The following is a 25,096-nucleotide window of genomic DNA, read 5'->3' as shown; positions in this document are numbered from 1 at the left end:
CCTCAAAAAACAAAAATGTCTCTTACAAAAAGTGGACTTTTTTTTTTGTGTGAGTGGGGGTGTGGGGTCGTACGACCCATAACCTTCTGATAATCTAAAAACAGTACAAGACCTGCCCTTATACACCCCTTCGTATTAATTTTTGAATTTCATCGCGAAGATGAATAATCGATCCCTTTTAAAATCGAATAATTTCCTTTGCCCACAATAACATAAACAACGAACGAGCGCGTCTCTTCTGTTGATGTCCTTATTGACGAGCGACGCGACGCCAGGTGATTTGTAATGCCCGGTCCTTAAAACGTGAAGTTACTAAAGCCTTGGTAAGTTCTGAAATTTCAGACAAATTGTGATCTCAACGACTATGCTGTGGCCTAAATTGTGATTGCCTCATAAAATGATCTGGTAGAATAAGATAGCGTTTTTGTCAGTTGAGTTGCGAGAATGTGGCGATTTGAATGCATAGTCCCATACCTTATAATTGGTGTTGCATAAGGTTTCTGATTTTCCCACTGTTGTAATTGTGGTGATTTTCTACCACAGCACAGCGCACAGCACATGTAGAAACACAGTTCTGAGCTACACAACATCTGAAGAAAGTATGGCAATGACAGTGACTCTAGCTTAACCATTCTCACCACAACTTAATCTGGAATATTGCTCTTGTGTATGGAACGAACTTGCACAGAGTGATGCAAAAAAGCTTGGATCGTTTCACATACTATTACTGGCACACTCGTTCACCACAGGAAAATGCTTGAGTCACCTCAAAAAAATCCATCTAAAATCCAAAAATTTTACCATCGAAAACCCAGAATTGCTACAACTTTTCCAAAGCGCGTGCAAATTTACATCCTGTGTAAAGAATCAGGGTCTCTGAAAAGTGCTAAAAATTGAAAAATTACACCATTCTGCTGCAAGATTTTTTGCTTATCGCAAGCTCAGAGTGTGATGATGGTATCCTCAAAAACACAAAAGAAAAACAAAATCTCCGTACGTACCGATGCAGTGAATAAATGTACAGGGGCTGAATGCAAGTGCAGAGTCTCTAAAATTCGGACACGAACGGGTGCTGCAGCGTCCCTGATGCAACCTTGCGCCAACAAGGTATGGCACGCACTTACATGTATTTTTCAGCGGCCTTGTATGCATATTGACATTGCGCGTGTGTCAGAATTTTGCAGAGGCTGTCCGAATTTTGGGGAATTGATAAGGTGATAATATTTGGGGATTCTGTGAAATTTTATGATGTATTTAACAAAACCAATATTGGGAAAAAGTAGGTTGATGTATTCAACATACAATGTACATTATATAGATAAAATTTTGTGAGAGTATTATTTGAGCTGAACAAATATTGCAAAAAAGCTTAAGTGTCCGAAAATTAGGGGTTTTACTCTAGATCATTGACATTGTCATATTCTGAGAGACTCAAGTCTTTGGGAATTCCATCCCTCGAGTATTGACATAAATGTTCGGATATGATTCAAGTGTTCAAGATTTTGTACGATTAACTGTGACCAGTTTTGTAGGATTTTGGATCTGGAAAGGCCTAGTATTGCGGTTAAATATCACCTTAAATACTACAAAATGTGTCAATTTGAATACTTACCAATGTATTCCAATTATTGACAAGAGGATATGCGGAACGAAATAGCCCGCTAATAGTCCATTTCTGTCTAAATCGATGATTTTAAATGATTCGGTCAGGAGGGATCTGCGAGATTGACAGCTGCCCAGATAAACGAGATTTGAAACCTCTGCGCTTGCGTGAGTCGGTAGCAGTGTAGCCTTTTTGACAAGGCACTCTTGCTGCGCGACATCGTGTGGCCCCCGATTGCTCTCTGCTGGTGTGGGCGCGTTTTACTCGAACCCTTTCACTCGCCACAACACAGCACGCTGCGAAAGGGCCTTGTTCAAAGGCTATTTAAATCATCGCGACTCTCATGCGTATTCATATCGCCAATGCGCAAAAGTGCCACGCAAAGGTTGCATCGAAAGCCAGAGAATGAACGGGAGGGATGGATATGAACTTGTAGAAAAACGTCTTTTCAAGACTGCATAGGATCAATGTGGAAATTAACAAGTAAACGTATCATATTAATAAGGTGAGAAACGTATGTAATATGATAAAAGTAAGCCTTTTGCTGGTAAAATACGAAACTTAGAGTGGCGCAAAAATTTTTGTTTGTTTTACAACATACAGAGATAGCACTCTTTTGACTCAGGGTGCTCCCACAGTATAACTGTGTACAAGGAGTGCCCCGGCTGGTTATTGTATGATTCTAGATATGGTATGGAAGATTTTGATCCAGCTCTTTTGTTATCAATGATCAAGTTACATGCAGCTGAGTTTAAGTTGTGTAAAAGAAGGTGTCAAATGAGAGAGAGGTTAAAATCTTTCCGCTAGAGAGTAGTAAATTCTTGGAATAGCCTTTTTGTGGAAGCTGTCGAGGCAACATCAGTTAATGCCTTCAAGTCTAAGCTCAATGATCACTTGTACTACTAGAAACAGAAACATAACAAATTTAATCCAGATTGCATAGAGCCTACACAGTGCAAATTGACCACCCGTGGATCATATTATGGTGGATACATCACATTGAACTCCTCAGGCACAGGTTTTGATCCTTTGAATGGCCCTCTACAAGTCTTTGACTTACTGGGCATCATCATCTTGGTAATTCAGGTAATATAGAATCTGCTATTTTTAGTGCTACTATATCTTGCAAGTGCTTTTTTTTTCTTCTGATTAAAAGAAAAAAAAAATCTATGAAGCATGATTTCTTTTCTCATGGCTACTACTTACAGCTGACCAGGCACTCACGATGATACCAGGACTATAGCTTGATGTTTTTCAAAAGCTTCTTGGACTATCTGGCAACGACTTATACTAACTTGACCTGTAAACACTGATCAATGCAGTGCTTATTTACGTCGATGTACAAAGTAGGGCAATTTGCCAATCAGTTGCAATGAAAACATCTCGACGAAAGAATTTCATGAATTTGAATAATTACGCAGTACCTGCTGCATGCTATAAGGATTAGAACCAACACTTGCTGTAGGGCGGAAGCTCAGTGGTCTAGTGGAGATGACGCCTGTCCAGAGATCAGGAGGTCGTAGGTTCGAATCCTGCTCAAGTATGTAAGCCCATGATTTCTTTTGTCATGACTAGTACTTAAACACTGATCAATTCAGTGCTTACCGGTATTTACATTGATGTAGGGCAATTTGTCAATCAGCTGCAATCTATCAGATCACTCACATAGATTTGAGCAACATATCAGACTAGATCTTGCTCTAGTTCTGTAGTAGGACTGGGACTACTCGTATTTACGATGGGACGTGTTAATTTCACTTCAGCTTACATTAGTTGACAAAGTCTCTCAGTGTGATAACACACAGTTTGGACCTTACAGAGTACAGGTGCATTTCTCAAAGTAGGCTCTTGTTAACATACTGACTGCAGATCTTTCTCACGTAGAATGTGCACCATACTATGACAAAGTGTAGGTTGCCGTCTTGCTGCCATATTTTTAACCCGTTGAGGAGGAGTCCCGAGTATACTCGGACAGGTGTCTATGGGAAATGTGTGTTGTAGCAAAATCAAACCGTCCTCAATGGGTTAAGGTATTTTTGAAACCTTCCACTGTCAGAAGTTCTTGGAAGATTAGTTTGCTTGTCTTGCTGGCTCCTGCTTGCTTGCCTTGAAGTTTTTACCTCCACCAAGGGAGGACGTTATGTTTTCATCGGCTTTGGTTTATTGGCTTGTTTGACCATGTGCAAAATAACTCAAAAAGTTGTGCACAGATTTTGATGAAACTTCCAGGAAAGGTTGAGAATGACACAAGGAACAAATGATTGAATTTTGTTAGTGATCCAGATATTTTGAATGGATTTTGTGAAGGATTTTTGATATTTTGACAGCTCGGGTCAATGAACTTGGGAGTTCAAGGGGCGTTTAGGTTTTCATACGCGCACTAGAATGCGTGCTCGAGTTTCTGGTCCAGGGCGCGGTGCGCTGCGCAGGTGTCATTGATGACGTAACAAAAAGTTTCTATATTGGGAAATCGGGCGAGTTTCAGGAAGCATACATATTGGGTAGAAATCACTGATCTCTACGGAAGAACAAGATCAGTGGTGAAAATGAGCTGCTTGGCGGAGGTTTGTGCTCTCTGAGCGCTTTTCTGGTTTGAAGATGTTTTCCTGTGCAAATATGACAAGACTTTTTACAAGTGTATGCTCTGTGTTTCGATATGTGCGGATGTGTGATGAAAATGCACTGCTTTCATGCATGAAATGAAGAAATAAACTTTGAAAGCACAAAATCAAAAGCACCACTATAATAGCTGTACAGTGACTGCCATATTTCTTGTTCTGTCTTTCACAGGTTAAGAAGAGAAATGTAGCGAGAATGGATAGTCAGTGGAGCAAGAGTGAGACGAGGAATGGCATTCCATATTACATCGAGTGAGCATGATTATTAGTTTCTAACTGTCTACGAGTTACATGCCCGATATTGCTGTTTGTTGTCTTCCATGTGTAGCAACATAAATCATGTGTTATTTTATTGTTTTGTTTATTTTATGTTTCCACTGTGAAATTAAAAGATCTTAGAAGTCATGTTTGTTCTAGTTTAGCAAGCAGCATTCAATGGATGCATATTGGTAGAAAAGGATGAAATTTTATTTCATCTGATTTTACTTGTTTTTTCTCATATATGTCTAGAAGAAGTTGCAATCATAATGGGCAACTGAGCTCTTATGTGATACAATGGCACTGCTAGGTGATAAGTTACTAAAATATGATTTTTCAAAATTGTAACCTGTATGTACATTATACAGTTCATGTCCACGTCTGTCCTTCCCAGCCATGATGCGGAGTGTACACAGTGGGACCATCCTGACTTGGTAACAGCCGTGGCCAGCTTGAGTGAGTATCTGCAGCTTGCACAGTCTTAAAAGTTGCATTTGTTCTTCCTGTCTCTGTGTGCATGTGTGTATGTGTGCATTTGTGTTTATGTGTGTGTTTGTTTGTGTGTTTGTGTATGTGCAGGCTCACAGAAAACCTTACGATGAGAACTCAAGACTAGTCTCTTGTGCGAATTAATGAACGTGTTTTGTTATGTGTAGTGGCATTTATTGTGTAATTGTTGTTGCAGTAAATTACTTCTTCACAAAATTTTGAGGGCAGTCCATGATGACTACTGTATACACCATAAATTTTGTGAGTATAATATTTTGCAAATCGGGACATTTACGAAAATTTTATGAGTGGTTGCATTTGTTATTAACTCACAAATTTGTGAAAATAAAAACACTGCAAAACATATAAAGTATTTCACTCCTTAACAGAAAGGCTATTTATTTCATTTCAGTCCCAGAGAGCACTGTACGTGAGTGAGAAATGAGTGACAGTTCTATACAGACTTTCACCACAACGACGACGACGACAACGACGACGACAACAACAACAACATCAACAACAACAACAACGACAACAACAACAACGACAATGACAACAACGACAACAACAACAACAACAACAATAACAACAACCAACACCAACAACCAACATGCTGTACAGTGTATCCATGCCAATGCTGGTGTAAACAGGAATATTGTGTGCATGTTTTGTGTTGTGTTGTGATATAGTGTTGGTTACCAAGTCACCTGATCCCAATCCAATCCAATCCTTTTCTCCTCTGTTTTTGCAGGCCTCATGGACAACATTCAGTATGGGGCGTACAGGACTGCAGCAAAACTTCGCAGGCTTCAGAAAATTCTCCACAGTAAGTGTTGACAGGGTCACAGCAGGGATACTTGGCTTTTATCCAGTTGATACACAAGATGAACGTTCATCTGCAGAAGTCAGAATTTTTGTTAAGTCTTGTTTTATCAACACAAAGCCATATGAGGGTTAACGGACCTGAATCGACATGTTGGTAACTGATACGTACACACCAAAAATATTGTTTTTATTGCCGTTGATTAACAATTTGCCCTCCATCGACGTAAATAAGCACTGATTATTCAGTGTTTTAGTACAGTGCACTCTCGTTATAACAAACGCGGTCATAACAAAATTCCGGTAACAACGGAGTACAAATTCAGACCTCAACGTTATCTGCTCTCTGTTTTTTATTGTTTATTTGTTCGGTTATAACAAAACTTTGATATAACGAAAGCAAACTGCCGCTCCCGAGGACTTCGTTATAACGGGAGTCCACTGTGGTAGCTATGATAAAAATCTTGGGCATACATACATGGGTTGGAATCACCCCGACAATCTCCTGATTACTAGACAAGTGAAGTGTCCACTAGACTACTGAGCTTCCAACCAACAGCCAGTGCGGGTTCTTATCCTTGTAGCATGCACCAGGTCCTTTTGTATTTATTCAAATCAATGAATCCTTGTGTCGAGTTGTTTTTATTGCTACTGATTGAGAAGTTTCCCTTCATCAATGTAAGTGGGCACCCATTATTCAGTGTTTTAGTAGTGGCCATGATAAAGTTTACATCGATGAAAGGTAATTTGTCAATCAGTCACAAAAAAAAAAGCAACTCCATGCAAGAATTCCATTGATTTGAATGTTCTTTTTACCCCTTTCCTCCCTGCCAGTGGACGTTGTCAATCTGATCACGGTCAGAATGGCCTTTGAGCTGCATGGCTTCAGCCACCACAACGACACGGTCATGGATGCTGTTCAGCTCTTCAACATTGTCCACGAGATGTACCAGATGACCAAAATGAGGGGACGGAGCACGCTGCACGTCAACCGCTGCAGCGACCTCATGCTGAACTGGCTCCTTAACCTGTATGACGTGTGAGTGTCGTAGCATCCTTCCTCTCCCTACTTCATCCTATTCTGTTTTTGTCATCAGTGGCTGGTATTTTTGTAATTCACTTTTAAGAAATCTATTGCATCATAGTGAGAAGAGTAATGGTAACTAGTTCTTACTGAGCACAGTTCATGTTGAAATTATCAAAATATTGTTTTGGACAGTGATATAATAAGCAAAGTTTTTATTTACTTTGGACTCTTGAAATGTAATCTCAGAAGTTCTTATTCTTTTCATACACACACACACACAAAAAACCACATTCAAATCTTTCATAAAACTGTTTTAGTTGCACACATACAGAAATGAAAATGCATATGTGAAACTAATCAGGATTTTCATAGAGTTCCTCATGAACACTTCACTCTTTCTGTGGAATAAGAGAATGAGAGAAACATTGTCTCTTGTGGTAACTTGTTCCATTTACTATTATGCCGTGTTTTGGGCATGTGGTAAAATGTGTAGTTATTAGTATACTGTATGTGTGGAATACTTTCATGGTGGTTTTTGCTTGTGCGAGTTTTGCAACTTGATTGATATTTGCAAAATTGACAGCTCTCAAAAAAATTGCCTCCCGTAACAGAACTGCACTGTATAGGGTCTTCTAGGTGGGAAATCACCAACTTTTAGTCTAAAAAGGGATTTTAGATACTTATCTCTCACCCTGTCACTGTTTTTCTTGACCCAGATTAGATTTCACGCAATATTGTCTTACAAAGCTAAATTAATAAAATATTACGCTCACAAAATATATGACATACAGTACATTACAAGGATGACTTTGAAAGCAGGTGCTGCTTGTAGACTCTGCCTGTGACTACCCTCATTGTTTGGTCTTGTGACAAAACCCATGGAAACAGATTTATTGCAAGCAGAAAAGTTAGTACCATTGGTGGATATGAAGAACCAATTTTAACTCTGCCAAAGGAGGAGGTTATGTTTTCATCGGCGATGGTTTGTTTGTTGGTTTATCTGTGTGCAAAATACTAAGTAACTCAAAGTTGTGCATGGATTTGGAAGAAACTTACAGGAAAGGTTGAGAATGACACAAGGAACAGATGATTAAATTTTGATAGTGATCCGGAATTTTCATGGATTTTATGAAGGATTTAGATATTTTGGCAGGTAGGGTCAATGAACTTGGGAGTTCAAGATGCGCATTTTGCAAGGTTTGCATATGCGCACTAAAGTGCGTGCTCTAGTTTCTGCTAGGGAAAGGTGCACGGCGCAGCTGGAAGTTGGTGACATAACAAAAGGGTTCATTGGGAAATCGGGCGATTTTCAGCTTGCACACGTATGGGTGGAAATCACTGATCTCTATGGAAGAACAAGATCAGTGGTGGAAATGAGCTGCTTGGCGGAGGTCTGCACTCTCAGCGGGCTTCTCTAAATGTTTATGTAGAGCCATGTGTAGATATATATATGTAGTTCAATTGGTGGATGTGTAGTACCTAACTTTGAGACATTATGTAGCACCATTGGTGGATGTGTAGTACTGTTGGTTGTCGTGCAGTAGCAAGATATATGCTTTGTTATCATTTATCCAGTGTATTCAAGACAATTCTTAAGGGCCAAACTCTTTGGCCAAATCTTTCCTGTCAAAAACACAAATCTGGTAATGTGTTTTAAAAGTGTGTCTCAGTCACCTAGCTGCTGGTGCCAGCTGGTTTTGGTATCTGCACTTCTTAGCAGGAAAAAGGAATAGAGCAGGCAGAACCCTGTGATAGTGATAAGATAATCTTATCTTTTATGATATTGACTCTGGCCGCTGTGGTAGATAGTTGGGGAAAACAGGAAAGACGCAAGGAAATCTCAATGTGTGGTGCGTGAAATGTAAGATGTTATCAGCGAATGGTCAGTTCCTGTGTGTCAGATTAATGTATTTTCAAAGACTACCAGGCAGAAAAAGAAACAAGAACAAAAAGAGCTGTGCACCATGCTTGTTATGAAACTGACATGGAAGGAAATAATTGGACTACTGTAATGTAGCTTGATAAAAGTTCGGCGTTATTCCCAATTAACCATGTCCACCTTCCTGCAAAAGCCAATCGTGTCCAGAGGAGAAAGATTGAAACATAGTATAGAGACTGCCATGCATCAGGCAGTAGTTTAGGGCTGATCTTGGAAGAGATGTGAGAAGAGCTGCTCCAGTTAAGGAAAGAAGAGTGGAAAACTTGAGTGTGTGGATGGACAGAACGAATGGTAGAAATAGAAGAAAGTAACTGTCTCTTTCCCCCCTCCTTCCCTTCTCCTCCTCCTTCATCTCTCATCCCTCAAACAATACACATCTCAAGAGATAATAGTGTGATAAATAACAGTTGTCCTGTTAACCTTTGAGCAGTGATTTAAAAAATGTTCAAGATATCACTTTTGATGCATATGTGTAGGTCAGTTGTATCACAAAACATCCTACCATATAAAATGTTTGCAATAAAGCCTAAAAGATAAGGAGATATCACTATTTTTCTCATTAAAGCATAACTGTAGACGGTTTAATCTGGAAACATTTTTATCAGAACTATTGTTCACATTTTGGTATATTTAACGATACTTGATGTCGATTATACTGGTTCAAATGTTTACATTTGTTGTTTCTATCCGTAACTCACATTTTAGAACTATTTTAAAGCACTAATGCTGGGTTTTTTTTTCATCTGCAAATGGTAAATTACGCCTTTAAAACAAGAGAGTTTACAAGTATATTTCTGAATATACATTACATTGAAAGTTTTGCACAATCCAGCAAGAGTTGCATAAAACTGTTTTTGAATTGTATGTGTTTCTTTTTGACCTTCCAGTCAGCGGACAGGATGCATACGGGTGCTGCCTGTAAAGATAGGAATCTCAACCATGTGTGCCGGAAGAATCACAGAAAAGTACAGATGTAAGAACTTGTCAAATCTTGTCACTTTAAAAATGCAAGTTTGTTGCATTGAAATTAAGTTGTTTACGGTAGCTGGACCATGGTATTCTATAATCATTGCCTGTGTTATGCGATATGAAGCCTTGTGGATGTTGTTTTTAGGAAGTATCAAATTTGTTATCATTTGCTTTCTTTGAGAGCAAAAATGCTGTGAAAGTTTCTAAGTTTTTAGCATGGCACGTGACGTCATCTGAGGTACAATATATCACATGTGCAGTGAAAAGGGCAAAATAAATCAATTCACTTTGTCAGCTAGTGTTGAGAAACAACGTGTCAGTAAGGATTTCAAAGGTCACTTTGGATCAGATGCAAAAGGATTCTTAAGTTTTTTAACAATCTCAATGAGAATTCCACTCTGCTTGTCATGCAATACAATCAAGTGGAAATTTCTGTGCATTTCACATGACATGAAACTGCGCGAAAATGAAAGCACACAGATTTTTTTGCTTGTCATATTTTTTTTTTTGCTTGTCATAGGTAAAAGCATGTGGAATTTTTTACTTGTCATATGTACTACTGATTCCGCAGAGTTAAAAACACATGAAATTCGTTGTACCCAGCCCAAGGCAAGAAATTGCTCGTGCTTAAATTTCCACTTTTACAGTATTTGAAAGCTCCATGTGTCTGCCAGTGGTATTCCGTGGGACAAGTGTGGAATGGAAAAAAAAAAGAATAGAGATACCATCATGTAGATTACTGAAGAAAAGATTTGAAAGTAAAGTGTAAATGGGTCATTTCATCTTTCATGGTTACGTGTACTACAGGGCGTAAGAGCAACTTAGTGTGGTGTTTAGTGTGAGTTAATGTGAGTTAATGTGAACAATTAACCAAGTGTCTGTTAAATTGGATTAATTCTTCCTTTTTTTCTTGTAAAGATTTTCAAGAGCTGCTATCAGACAGGTCTGGAAGAGTCTCAAGAAAAATGTTGACGGAGTTCATGCATGACATCAGGCAGGTGAGGGGATATATGATAGTTCTCATTACCTAGTGGTCATCATATCCTTGTAGAGTACTTTGAAATCCTGATTTAGGAGAGAAAACAGATGTGACTGTCACTAAAAAGGAAGAAATGTGACTGGAATCTTGAAGAGTTCTAGGATTCTTGACGTAGGAAGAAAAAACAAACAAAAAAACCTGGATCACGGATATCAGGTTTTCCTGTTTTTGAAATGGTGGATCTAAATAGCAGATGTTAAGTTTCATGGTAAGTTGTGTGTAGCACTCGTAAGAAGAACAGCATAATTTCTAGAAAAGATTGTTTTCTATAATTTGCTGACTTGACTTTGATTGATGATGCGATGTGTATTTCAGGTTTGCACTACGGCATTCATTTGAAAAAGGTTGTCTTATCTTTATGGAGTCCTTTGAATGAAGTCCTCAATCAGAAAAAAGCAGACCCCCCCCCCCCCCCCCCCCCCATTGAAAGGTCAAAACATTGCCAATGATTTGTTTTCTTTTTGTTTGAAATTTAACTTCTATAAAAAACAAAACAGGTTCCCGTTTCATAAAATTTGTTTTCAGTAACAACTGCCACATTTCTGTGACAAATTTGCTCTCAGCCAATCAGATACAAGGATTTCAGTAGCTTGTAATAACTATCATATCTTGTTAATGATAACAAGTTCTATGAAACGGGGCCTAGGTGTTGGATTCATTTCTTTTGACATACTTCTACGTGGGAAAATAGCAGCATTTGCTTTTAACGATATTTGCTAATTCAACATAACTGGTGGACATGCAAAGTTGTCTGGATTTACTCATATACTTTTACAATGTATCAAAGTGTTTTAATAACAATGGAAGGAGACAGTGATTGTTAAATGCAAGAGATTGCACCATTCTTCCTTATGACTGCCAGTGTGCAGTACATGATTTATAATATATTTGTAATTATTTATGAGGATTTGTTGTAATTTACTTATCTATACTGTATACGCCGAATATTTTGCAAGGTTTTTAGTTTTGCTAATTTTGTGAGTCAGGTGCTATTTGTGAAATTAAAGACACACGAAAATAATGACGCTCTGATCCTGATATGAATGTGACGCACACGTATGCATTTCTCTGTACAGTACTGTACACCACGATCCCGCATTCAGCCACTCGCGAAATCGTCGGGAAGTCCCTTGCGATTCGCAAAGATTTAGACTCGCTAAATATATAGCGTATACAGGAATTATGTGCACAAGTTTGATGTAATTGCAACCATTCATTGCACTTTTTCACCATGCATTACATGTTCTGATTGATGATGATGCACAGAGAGATGGAGAGAGTGACAAGTATTGAAAATTGATCAAAGATGAGGCACTTCATTTCTTTCTTTTCATATTCATTTAAACTGAAATTCCAGCAGTGAAATAATCGGCTCTGAAAAATGACATATATTGTTGTTGGAATCTACTAATTACTGACATTGCACCTTAACAATTCAGACCCTACTCTGCCGTACCCATAATTAAGATATTTCTATGTTCATAAATTCTGGAAATTTCAGATCACAGACATGATAGGGGAAGGCACGACATTCGGTCAGAATGTGACATCTTCTGTGGAGGACTGCTTCCAGTCGGTGAGTTTGCGTTTGCTATTTGTAGCACCACTTTCTATCTACACCATACCAGATATCGCAAGTTTGGACAAATATTCACAGTAAAAATTTTGATGCTGATAGTTTTGTCAGTGTGCAAGATAACTCAAAAAGTTGCAAACAGATTGGGATGAAACTTGCAGGAAAGGTTGAGAAGACACAAGGAACAAATCATTCAATTTTGGTAGTGATCCAGAAATTTTTGTGGATTTTATGAAGAATTTTTGATATTTTGGCAGGGAGGGTCAATGAACTTGGGAGTTCAAGCTGCGCATTTTTGAGGTTTTCTAAAGTGCGTGCTCAAGTTTCTGCTAGGGTGAGGCGCGCAGCTGAGGGTTCATGACGTAACAAAGGCTTATATATTGGGAAATCGGGTGATTTTTCAGTGGGTGGAAATCACTGATCTCTTTGAAAGAGCAAGATCATTGGTGAAAAGTAGCTGCTTGGCGGAGGTCTGGGCTCTCAAGTGCTTTTCTAGTTTTCTATGCCACCACTTAATCTGACCGCACTAAGTGAGCTCTTAGTTTCCTTTCTATTTTCTAAACTTTTCAAATCTCCCTCTATTTATAATTCTATTTATTTGCATCTCTCCATATCTATCTATGTCTAACAATGAACATTGCTTGATATGATTGTCCTTAGTTGTATGAGATAAAATATAAGCAGCAACTTGATAGGGCTTACATAAAGCAAGTTATTAAAGTCAGTAAGTCTTCGCTATGAATGACCATTGCTGAAAACTTCATATGTTTTTGTCTCTGCCAGGCTATAGGTCCAACCATCATGCAGGATGAATTCTACCAGTGGCTTCTATGTGAACCTCAGACCCTCGTTTGGCTGCCAACTCTGCACCGCTTCTCCACGGCTGAAACAAGTGAGACAATTTATGGGCTCCCCTGGCTTTCTCTATTTTTAAAGCAGTGAAGGGTCATGTTTAGTGTCACATAAAGTAATCATGATTGCTGCACTGTAGTTTGTCAGTCCATTTATACTGTATTGTACAGTACATTGCACAATTTTGTTCATGTAAGTATAATGAAATCAGAAATAAGCAAACCTGTTCAAAGGGTGTCTTCTGTTTTGCAGTGAATTGCATCTGTGTGAATCAGGGATGTGTGGGTTCAGTTTGATCTCATTTCAGAATTCTTACTCTGCCCAAAACCCACTTTTCAGATTTTTTGCTGTTCAAATGCATTGAAATGTTAACACTGTAATGCACTTCAGACTTCTTTTTCATAAGTTTCAGATTTTTAACAACTTTTTTTTTGTGAGTGCAAGTACTCTCGCACCTCTAATGAGTACTGCTTTGTGTTCAACAAATCTGTACGCATGTACTGCTGGTACTTTTATCTCCTGCGCATATGTGGCTCTGATTATTGCTTTACTTTATTTTCTAGAATTGGGTGAGAAACATTATTCATGTTGTGATTACATCAAATCACTTAGTTTTTATATATATATATTTGCATTTGTATAGATACGCAAGATTTAACTTATGAAAGTGTTATGTAAATAAGATGAAATGAATTGAAGTTTTTGGAAACATCTTACTGTACTTTTCATCCCTGATGCAGTGAAACACGAGACTAAATGCTGTGTGTGCAAGGTGTACCCCGTGGTAGGGCTGCGCTACCAGTGCCTGAAATGTTTCAACTACGACCTGTGCCAGGAGTGTTTCTTCACAGGCCGCACCTCTCGACACCACAAGAGGACCCACCCCATCCAGGAATATTGTCTCTCGGTAGGAATGTGTGCCCCTCTCACAATATTTTTGCCCTCCCTAAACACCCTCCACCCCCCCCCCCCCCCCCAATTTCCATCATCAATGAATCTATTTGACCACACGAGGGAGTACCGTGCTTTGAATTTACAGTAGGTAATCCTTAATAATAGCAGGTGTGTCTTGACTAGTCTGGCCAGCATGGCGACTGTGATTTGGTGCTTTCTGTTATGGTGGGGGGAAAAATGGCAAAGAAGAGGAATGGGGTAATATGAGGTTGGTGGTGGGAATCAAATTTGACACAGAAGTGACCTACACATATATCATGAGTGATCTTTGCCCCAGGTTGTTACTGCAATGACATACATCACATGCAATTTATTTCATCGTGTTTTTACTTTCACAAATTTCATGAGTCAATTTTGTACTCAGGAAATTAACAACTTGTGAAAATATTGCCTCCTATAACTTCAATGAATGTTATGTCATTTCCAAAGTGGGAAATTATTGATCTTGCTCAAGAGGTGATAATGGTTGTACTTTTTTCTCACTCAATGAGTTTGCTTCTTTGGTTATGAATACCACCACTTGCATAATTGTCTTACAAGTCCCAATTTACAACACATGATGTATATTATACATTATACTCGCAAAGTAGATGGCGTACACAGTAGATGTATTAATGACTTGGCTTGATGACTATTAAATCTCCATGTAGTCTGAAGTTAGTAGCCATGCTGCAATATTTAGTCAGTAGTTTGCAATGTAGTTTGACTTCAATAAAAGTTACACGGGCTGGCATTGACATTATACCTGCCATGTATTGTTGTGATAGTGTAACTTACTGATGTATTCAAACTACAATTTTGTAGTGGGTATTTTCCCCTGAGGAACTTGTAGGAATTGCAATGTAGCTTTTCAACTCGCCCCTTTTTACTGAATCCATTTCACTACTGGTACTTGGAAATCAAGTCTGCTTCAGTGACATGTTGCTATATCATTAAAGGACAAGTTCACCTTCATAAACATAAGGATTGAGAGAATGTAGCAATATTAGTAGAACACATCATTGAAAGTTTGAGGGAAATCGGATAATCCGTTCAAAAGTTATGAATTTTTGAAGTTTTTGTGCAGTAACCGCTGGATGAGAAGACTACTGCAGTGTGTGAATAACTTAGATGTCACATGCGTACAACAATATAAGGAAAATATAAAGAGAATTTCACAAAATTTCATCTTTTGAAAAAAGTACGCATTCCCCCGACTCGTTACCGACAAATGTTATGGGTAATATTATTCCCCCTGCCTTTAGAAAGAGGCAAGTCAAGTGCTCTTTTATTATGCGAAAAAAGTGAAAATATGTTGAATTTTCTTTACATTTTCTTTATACTGTTGTACGCATATGACTCACAAGCTGTAGTAGTCTCCTCATCCAGCGATTCCAACACAAAAATTTTAAAAATTCATAACTTTTGCATCGATTGTCCAATTTTCCTCAAACTTTCACTGATGTGTTCTACTAATATTGTTGCATTCTCTCAATCCTTATGTTTATGAAGGTGAACTTGTCCTTTAAGAACAACCTTTGATACAAGGGTATGTGTGTATTAAAGGGATGGTATAGTATTGGTGGAGATGAGGGTTGGGCTTTAACTTTTTGCGAGATACCAAGAAACCACCTAAGAAATGTTACAGAGCATACCATTCTAAGAGGAATTCAAAGTTTATAAGATGAAGAATAGGTTTTGGAATGGCTGAAACATCCAAAAACAAAGTAAAACACAGCAATCCCAATAAAAAGTGGGTTCCACCTTTCATTAGAATTGCTCTGTTTTAGATGCCATTTTAAAACCAATTTTCTTCAAATAAATGTTGAATCCCTCTTGGAAGTACATGCTCTGTCATATTTCATGAGGTTCCTTATTATCTCACCAAAAAATGTTAGAAACCTGAAGTTTGGTCTCAACCAAAACTATACAATCCCTTTAAATTTGAATATGTGTATATACATTTGCTCTCCACAGAGTAAGACGAAGGAAGATGTGAGAGCATTCACCAAGACCGTCCGCAACAACCTGAGTAAGAAGCATGGTCGTCGCATCAAGAGGAAGTACAGACCCATTGAGGATGGATGGGAAAGAGATGATGGATCAAGGTATGAACACTCTTCTCAATATTCATTCCTCTCCATCCAACTTAAGGAGTACATCACTACCATGTGCTTTTTCATTGACTTCATTTTGTTCCACTTTATCAATATTTGAGATGATTTGTGTGTGTGTGTGTGTGTGTGTGTGTGTGTGTGTGTGTGTGTGTGTGTGTGTGTGTGTGTGCTGTTGTGAGAGTACTGTATGTTTTAATACTACATCAAGACACATTCAAATAATTATGATAGTTTTCCGATGGTATAGACACGATTACAAGCTACTGAGTTTGTTGTTATTTGTGTAGCCCCTCAAGTGCATTTGTCTTATTGCAGATAGTTGTATTTTAAGGCAATTTTACATTAAAACCCAACAACAGACTCTATTTTTCATTGTAACAACAATCATGAGAAAGTGTCCAAACAGCTTGATTGTGATTGGCCGAAAGTAGAAATGTACTTGATATATTACATCTGGCGTGGCTCTACTTTCAGCCAATCACAATCAAGGTATTATATTCATCATCCCTTTGCTTGTGGGTACACTGTGGATCCTGTGCAAAATTGATAGGAATGTCTGAATCTCGTTGGAAATTGAATAATTCAATATTTTATGCAACAGAAGAGAGGATAGAATAAATGACATTAAACAGTAGAATTTTGATTTGGTGGATGAAGATCATAGAAAAATCATTGTCAAACCATGGCTGAGCTGATACTGTGCATTGTTGTCATAACCATTTTTTTCCCTGCTTTATCCAACTGAGGTATTGTTTTGTTCGTTTGTTTGTTTTTTCCTTCCGCAGTGATTTAATTGATCCAGAGTTGGAGACACATGTTCGTCTTAGCGAAATGTCAGAGAGGTATGGTATCCATTTGTTTTTCTGTGGTAAATTGAATATCTTGGTTATCTTCTCATTCTCATGATATCAGATAAATTATGGGAAAATTACCAGGTTTCACATGACAGTGTTTTTCGGTAATGTAGTGAGCATTGACCACTTGTAAGTATCTATGTTGGGTCTGGTCACAGTCATTCCACTGGTTTCATTGACACCCAATGTCTATGGTTGTCTTGCGTGTGGAGATAGGACTATGCTTCATCGTGAATAGTGTGTCAGAACATGTTTCTGTATCTTGGTCAAAAGAATGGAGATGATACATGTCCTTAGGGAGGCTTCAAACTCTATGATACATTCTGTAATCAAAGCAAAGATGAATGCTCTTGATCAGCATGGATATTGTCCTTTTCGTTTTATCGTTATCATCATTGCCCGCTATATACAAATGTATTATTAGCTTATAGAACCAACACCACTATGCGTGTCATCTCGACTGTCATATATCTCTACCACTTTTACTCCGCAATTCCTTTGATGATATGTTCCATTTTTCCCAAACGTTACTACTAAAGTATGCATATAGTTTTATGGCCACATGATCAAGGAAATGGTGATAAGATGCCCACAGGATGTAGTGCAAAGTGGGAAATAACTTACTGACATTGAAATGCTTCCAATTGTCTTCAAATGCTCCAACGTTGCTTAAAAGTACATAATTAGATATGTTGCTTGTGTTTCACTTGTTTAATTGAAATCACTCTCACTGCTACTGAGATCTCCTCTTATGAATGAGGTACTGTAAAAACAGCAATGTGCATGAAAGTTCTCATCTACACTACATGCATTGAATGCCAGTGGCAATTTGCAATAATTTCATGCTGCAAATGAAGCCATCGGCTCCAATTCACAAAAATTTCATGCCATGAAAATATCTTGCTTTACAGCAGTGATGCAGAATCAATGCATTTTGTATCTTATCCCTCAGGTTGAAGGCTGTTGAAGCAGCTGAACCAGTGAGGTATGACGACATCAGTATGAGGGACAGCGTCAGCCAGCAGCCGTCCCTGAAGTCCGCACACCAGTCCGTTGTCACGGCGACCACAGACGAGAGTCGCTACCGGGAGAGGCGAGAGTTGGAGGATTTGATTGATGCCTTGGAGATGGAAAATGAGTAGGTTCCCACCCCTTCCTTTCTGGATGGTTGAGTCAGTTGTTAGAAGTCATAGGTCAAATCTACAAGTGTTGATTTGTTGATACGGAGGATAGATGGCAAAGTGAAATACTAAATTGCAAAATTGTATCGAAGTTTGTCAGCCAACACAATCTTGAGTGCATCTGTCTCCACTTATTCAGTATGATTTTTACGCTAAATTTTTTGAAGGGATCGTCATAGGGACCTTCCTTTATTTTGCCCTGCCATTCTCATTATTTCAAATCATAATTCATTGGACCTTTCATTTTTCTTGGATCCTTCAATTCTGAGAGCTTTATTGAAAAGCCTTCCCTTTGTTGACCCTTGTTGTTAACCCTCAAATTTTCAGAGCCCTTGCAATATCCTGCATTCTTTGGACCTTTCTTTTCAATTCTTGATGATTTGTAACCTTGTGATTCTTGAGAGCCTTTTAATCAACCTTTTTCTTCTGTTTTTAATCATGAATTCTGAGGTTTTTTTTTTCTTTTTTGTTAGCCTTCCATTTGGAAATAATATAATACAGTTATCATATATCTGTAGAAACCCTTACTGGAAAAAAACCCCAGCAGCAACTGGTAATATTGTTCGTATGGTCCTCTGATAACTTAGTTATACATAGTTTAGTTATGACAAAGGGCACGAAAGGGAGGTTGTATCAAGGTCAGATATATCTACCGGTAAAAGTTCAAGTGAGCATCACGCCCCATGCTGCTCATGTTTCCAAAAACTCATTACTCACATGTTAATTGAGGAATGTTTTCTTGAGACCATTTCAATCCCTTTACTGTAATAGTGGACGTTTTTGTGGTGTTGAAATTATCACGCATTTCCCACAACCAGAAATTAGTGCGAAAGTAAAAGCACACAAATATTTTTGCTTGCCATATGTTCCAGTAGTTAACGTCTTGATTCCACAAAATAAAAAAACACACACAATTCCTCTCACCCAGCCGAGCACAAAAAAAAAATACTCACACGAAATGTCCACTTTTACAGTATTAGATGACCAACATTTGCTAGCCCCAGAAAGGACTCATTTCAAAGGGACAGCAATCAGTGGCTAGAGCAATTGCCCATAGTGCTCTTGTTATTTGGTTAAGTGAAATATAGTATTTTTAATGTCAACAGTGAGCTGATGGACGAGCTTGAAAAGATGGGTCTACCCATCAGCGACGATGACCGGGACTCGACGTCGTCTGAATCAGAGCCGCGCCAGGGTCCGCGGTATCGTCAACCTCAAAGACCAGATCCTGGCACCCACTCTAGACTGATGGACCAGCGGAATGAGGTCTTTGCCCGCTACGAAGTCTTGGAGGAACACAATCGACTCCTAGAGGACAGGCTGAAACAAATGAAAGTCATGATCAACCAGGTTGGCTGGAGACACTAACAGTTCATATCATCTTTTCAAGTAAAAGGATTATGACACCATTGTACATCTTACCAGATAAGATTTTTCATATGCTCATTCTGTAATAACACCCCGACTTCTAGCTTTGTTTCAGTACAAAGTGAATTGTCTTTTATTTCCTCATAGGCTGTAGGCCCATAGACCACAAAAAAAAAGAAAAAAAGAAGAAAGATACAGACTAGTGTGTACCAGTATTCTTAGGTATTACCATTGATTCAAATTTGTCTTGGAATGATCATTTACACAATGATCATACTCCAGTTTCTAGAGGCATTGGAATCTTATAACACCTGAGAAACTTGGTTTCTCAGAAATCTTTGCTTATATTGTGTATTAATGCTTTGATATTACCTTATATATTACGTATTGTAATATTGTGTGGGGAAATTGTGGTACAACTAAAACAAAGTCAATATTACTTTTACAAAAACGCACTATACAGTTGATTACAAACTCCCTCTACTTATCTCCCTCTTGATCGTTGTTTTCTCAATTAAATACATTGAAGATTAATGAGATTCATACTTTCCAAAGGGCAATTTTTATGCACAAATACAGGTTCAACCAACTTTTCTCGGTGTTCAATGATTTCCTAATTAAATTCCTAATTTCAATATTCATTCTTACCGTTCATCTGATTATCATCTTGAAAACTCAAGAATTGTTTTAGCACAAAAATCCTTAAAACATCATGGCCCTGATGTTTGGAATTTTTTACCCGTTGACCTTAAACAATGTAGATCTATTCATTTATTTAAAAGACAGCTTAAAGATATGTTGTTAACTCAATATGTATCTGAATGTTACAGCATGTTGCTATGTATTTTTTTAATTCTTTATTTTTACTTCCATAGTTAAAGTAAGGGCTCCGAACTGATCGTATTATACACAACAAACATGAACATTAAACACATATTCACAACACATTTCCACGCAAACACCGCACATCTTGCACAATGCACAATGCACCACTGCACTTTTTCCCCTCATTCTTCCCTCCCTTTCTCTTTTTCGCCACTCAGTGAGTGGTGACTTATTATGTTATATTCTTACAATGTTGTATTGTTTAGACAATCATTCCTGAGGCCATTGTCCTCGTCAAACGCTTGCTTATGACGATGGTCTCCTGAATTTCTGTACATCAAGAATTGCCTAATTTGTCTTTGAGCAAGAGATATACTGTAACTTATGTTTGCATAAATGTATGCGCAAAATAGTTTATTTTCATTTTGAATTGTATCAGGGGAAAAAAGTTGAATATTTGAATTAATCGTTTATTTGCTTTAATTGTCAGATTCAATTTATACTGTGCTCAATTTGTTTGTTCTATTGACTTTTTACTTCATTTATGTATGAAAAAGAAATTCAGAAATAAAATCAGAAAAAAAAATCAGAATCAGTATGCCTATTGATAAATGTAATCAGCTCTAGATCCACCTTTCCCATCTGTAAACTGTGAAAGATCAAAATTCCAATCTCAGCAGAACTGGTTAAGAGGTCAAAGTTCAAATTACTGAAGTGTGACTGTAGGTTTAGAGCATGGCATTTGCTGTTTTTCAACGTTAACACACTTCTGCAAGTACCATGCAAACTTGTGATATCATCAGTGTTGATTGTCTGTTGTTTACTAAATGTTAAGAATGCCAAAGAATTATATACACAGGATATTCTAACAAAGGAACTGGGAAAAATGTGTACTGGCAGCAATCTAGTAATTCAGTGTTTTACGTAACAAGATCTGAATTTTTGTGTCCCTCTTGCAACCCAGAAGATTAGATTCCTTTCATAAGCTGGTATATTGTAGAAGTAGGTAATTCAGACCTTTCCTCAGAATGATAAAACATGAATTTTTTTTTTCAAATAATGGGAAAACAATCTATAGATTCACTGTGCATTCATTTTGACCTCGAGAAAATTTGAACTGTTATTCTCGGTATGAAAGGGGGGCATATTCTTGAGACACATGAATTCTTTTTTAAAACTATGATGTTACCATAAAATTTCACATTATTCTTCAACCATGCAAAATTTTGTGACAATTGAAGAAGGAATACATGACCTTCAACTGTATTCTTGTGGTGATTATAAATCTTTTTTCTTTACTTGAAACAGAATCAGCTGAAAGATGTGAGTTCCAGCATCCGTGAAAAGCAGCAGGAAATCCTCAACCGTGTGTCAGCCCACAGCTCTGGCTACCAGGCTAGCAGCAGCTATGACCAGACAGCAGAGCGGCTACCCCCTTACGGCCAATCTCACCCGGCCCTGGACACCATTGCTGACCAGTCCTCGAAGTCGTCGGGCAGTTCCCGTCCACAACCCCGCTTCATCTTCACCAGAGATCAGACAGATGGAAAGCGATGGCCTGGACCCACAGCTAATGTTCCTCCTCAGTACGTCCATCATGGACAAAGTGGCCAAGTACTCAGATTCCCACAACATGCTGTAGATGGTTTAGGTGTTGCTAGAACTGACCAGACACTCAGAAATACTGCCAGGAGTACCCAGGAAGGACGGCTCAGTGCAGCAGATGCTGCTGGGACTGCTGGAGTGGGACACATTGTAAGGGATGGTAATATGCTGTCATCAGTCCTTGAGGGCCCCTCAAGGTCTGGAGAGATACCTTCAGGTAACGGAGGCCTTCCCCAAGCCTCCGTCCACCAGCTCTCTTCACACAGTTACCTCTCCCCGACGACCAGTCAGCAGTCGGGCAATCTTCTGATCAACCAATCAACTGCCGCTGGATTCCCATCCAACCAATCACACGTGACTGGTTTTCTATCCAACCAGTCGCAACCCATTGCACTGCCTCATCAATCAGACCAACTGCAACTGCAGTATCAACAGGAAAATCCGTCCCAAGAATCGGCATCAAGCGCAGACCAGTCCTGGTTGTCGGGACTGAAAAATTTCCCTTTGCAACAAGGCAAGGTTCCCATCGACCAATCGCGTGCCTTCGAGAGCGTGCTGGATCTGCGTCACCTCCTGCCGGCTATGGGTGACCAGTCCACTGTCCATTTCCCGACCCTGGCAGCATCCATGGCCTACCCCACGGAGGAGGCAGAGCTGGATGACTTGGTGCAGAGGATGACTGATGCCTTCCCTCACCATGACGACCTGGCATCACTGGGTTTGTGATAGTCTTCCCTTCTAGTCATATCTCTCTTTTCTTTTTGAGATTTCCTGCTAAGTTTCCTCTTGTAGGAGTTCTCCATTATGTGACATCCTTTCTGTTTTCTGTCATCCTAACCCCCCACCCCCACCCCCACCCCCCCAAAAAAAAATCATGTAGATGTAATACTGCCAAACACACCTGATCATATTGCTCCATACTTGTATGACATCATATGTATTCAGGAAATTGGCATCATTCTGTGTGGTATATTCATGTTTCTACTATGCAGGTAATTAACTCTCTATAGGAACTTGTGGTATATTTTGCAAAGCTCTGGTCTTCCACATTCTGCAAAGAAAGGAATTTTAAATCTCATGCGATTGATGTTGATATTCATAAAAGTTATCACATTTGCTGGAATATAACAAGGTAGTTAATATCTACTCCATGGATAATGCACATTTCATCTGCATAGATTTATGTGACACATTACTAAGAGATGTCGTGTAGATTCAATGATAACTGCACGCAGACATATGTTGCAATGTACATCCATTTTGTGCTTATTTTAGTGCGTGGCCCAAGCTACATACTGTAAGTTGTAAAATTTTGAGTTTATGAATGGCATGGGCCAAAATGTCCAGCCAGGCTTGGGCTATTTTGATGCTGCTCTTTAATAGGCTAGAGGCAGGCACATGGCTGGCACCGTCCGAAGGGTTAATGAACGATAGCAGCACCAGGCTTTGGCCAATACCTTGCACGGTCATGCCTCTGCCGGAACGCACATTTAGTTACCATGGCAGTTATCCCTTACGTGACCGAGTTAGTGAATGGGTCTCCCAGTCATCATAAAAGTAGTGCGGCTCTGCAATAGTCACTGAATGCAATATTTACTGCTTGGCGTGGGCTTTTTTAGCACTGGCCAGGAGCTGGCCAAAAACAGAATGAGTGACTGAAAGGGGTATTAATATGGATCTGATGTAGACTACCTTCAGAAATTGGGGTCATTAGTTCTCTAGTGCTACTGGGAAGATAACATGCACATTGCACTTAAGTTTCATGCCTGAAATCTATCAAACTGACTGCATGGAGAACTTTATTTTGCTGTAGTTGAAGAGAAACCAAGGTAATAGACAAGAAGAATCCATTTATGTGATCCAAAGTATGCTGTTTGATTTGTCTATAAAACAAACATCAAGTAGGTACCTAATGTGTATTGATTTGATTGCCTATCTTTCTGCTAAAGAACTGTGCTTCTCCTATCTTTTGGTCTTTTCAGAGGTAGCGGAAGAGTCAATCAGGACTTTAGGGGAAATTCTTCAGCCCCAGCCTCGCAGACCAAGTGAGTACATTACCTTTATGCCCCTACCCCCCCCCCCCCCCCACCACCCTGTAAAAAAGAGAAAATGTATACAAAAATTGAGTTTGCTTACATGACAGGTTAAGTGCCATTTTTCAGCATTTTGAAATTAATGAAAATAAAAACTTTCCAGCAATACCTCATTTGATACATAACAAGGAATATTCTTGAATTTTTGATTAAAAATATCCAACAATTTCTTATCATTTTCATTGTTTTTAGTATTTTTGATTGCAAATACGGTGTATCTCAAATTAACAGGAATGTGAATTAACTTGTTTTGCAACCAAACTCCTTAAGTCATATGTTGGGCAAGGGTGATTATTCAGACTTCCCACAATAAATAAGTGTACATGGATGGTTTGGCATGTGAATATTTTTCTGAAATGAAGACCAGTCTGTCTCTCTTTGGTGTTAGGAATAATGAAAAATGACCATATATGCACACAGATGTAGTTGAAATTGTACAAAATAACCATACTGTAAAATGCCATACAGTGCACTCCTATATATTATAATGAATGCGGTTATAACAAAATTCCTGTTACAACGAAGTGAAAATTCAAGCCCTAACATTACCTGCTCTATGTTTTGTATTGTTTATTTGTTCAGATATAGTGAAATTTCGATATAACAAAAGAAAACTGCCAGTCCCGAGGACTTCGTTACAATGGGAGTCCACTGTATTTGTATGTACAATGTATAATGATAATGAAATGGCTGAAAATTGATGTAATTGTAAAGCAATGCCGTACAGAGAATGAATCAAATCAATGAATCAAATTAAGAAATCAAATCAACCAATCTTGACCTTTTCTTTTAATCGCAGGAGGAGCAAGACCAAGTGGGGACCTCTTCTCAGCTGCAAATCGTATCGGCAAGGCCATGTCATCCCTTGTAACGAGGGTTAGCATAGCAGGTATGGCTCATTCTTTCAGCACAGTCAAATTATGAATGA

At 38.6% G+C, this 25,096-nt stretch overlaps 1 protein-coding gene across 1 annotated transcript; it reads left to right on the top strand.

The window, feature by feature from the left end:
* Positions 1-4,332: 4,332 nt before the first annotated feature.
* On the top strand, positions 4,333-22,801 carry LOC139741756 (dystrophin-like). The gene is made up of 14 exons (XM_071652343.1): positions 4,333-4,473; positions 4,874-4,935; positions 5,720-5,794; positions 6,625-6,829; positions 9,644-9,729; positions 10,644-10,723; positions 12,266-12,340; positions 13,124-13,232; positions 13,933-14,099; positions 16,103-16,233; positions 17,028-17,084; positions 18,049-18,234; positions 19,384-19,627; positions 21,779-22,801. The coding sequence occupies exons 1-14, from the start codon at positions 4,418-4,420 to the stop codon at positions 22,799-22,801; spliced, it is 2,556 nt and encodes an 851-aa protein (XP_071508444.1). The 5' UTR covers positions 4,333-4,417.
* The last annotated feature ends 2,295 nt before the right edge of the window (positions 22,802-25,096 follow it).

This window comes from Diadema antillarum, unplaced genomic scaffold (assembly GCF_040938485.1).
Source record: "Diadema antillarum isolate AM-2024a unplaced genomic scaffold, OU_Dant_1.0 scf00000031, whole genome shotgun sequence".
NCBI classification, from domain to species: Eukaryota; Metazoa; Echinodermata; class Echinoidea; order Diadematoida; family Diadematidae; genus Diadema; species Diadema antillarum.
Note: the sequence above shows the minus strand (reverse complement) of the source record. Positions and strands in the feature narration are given on the sequence as shown.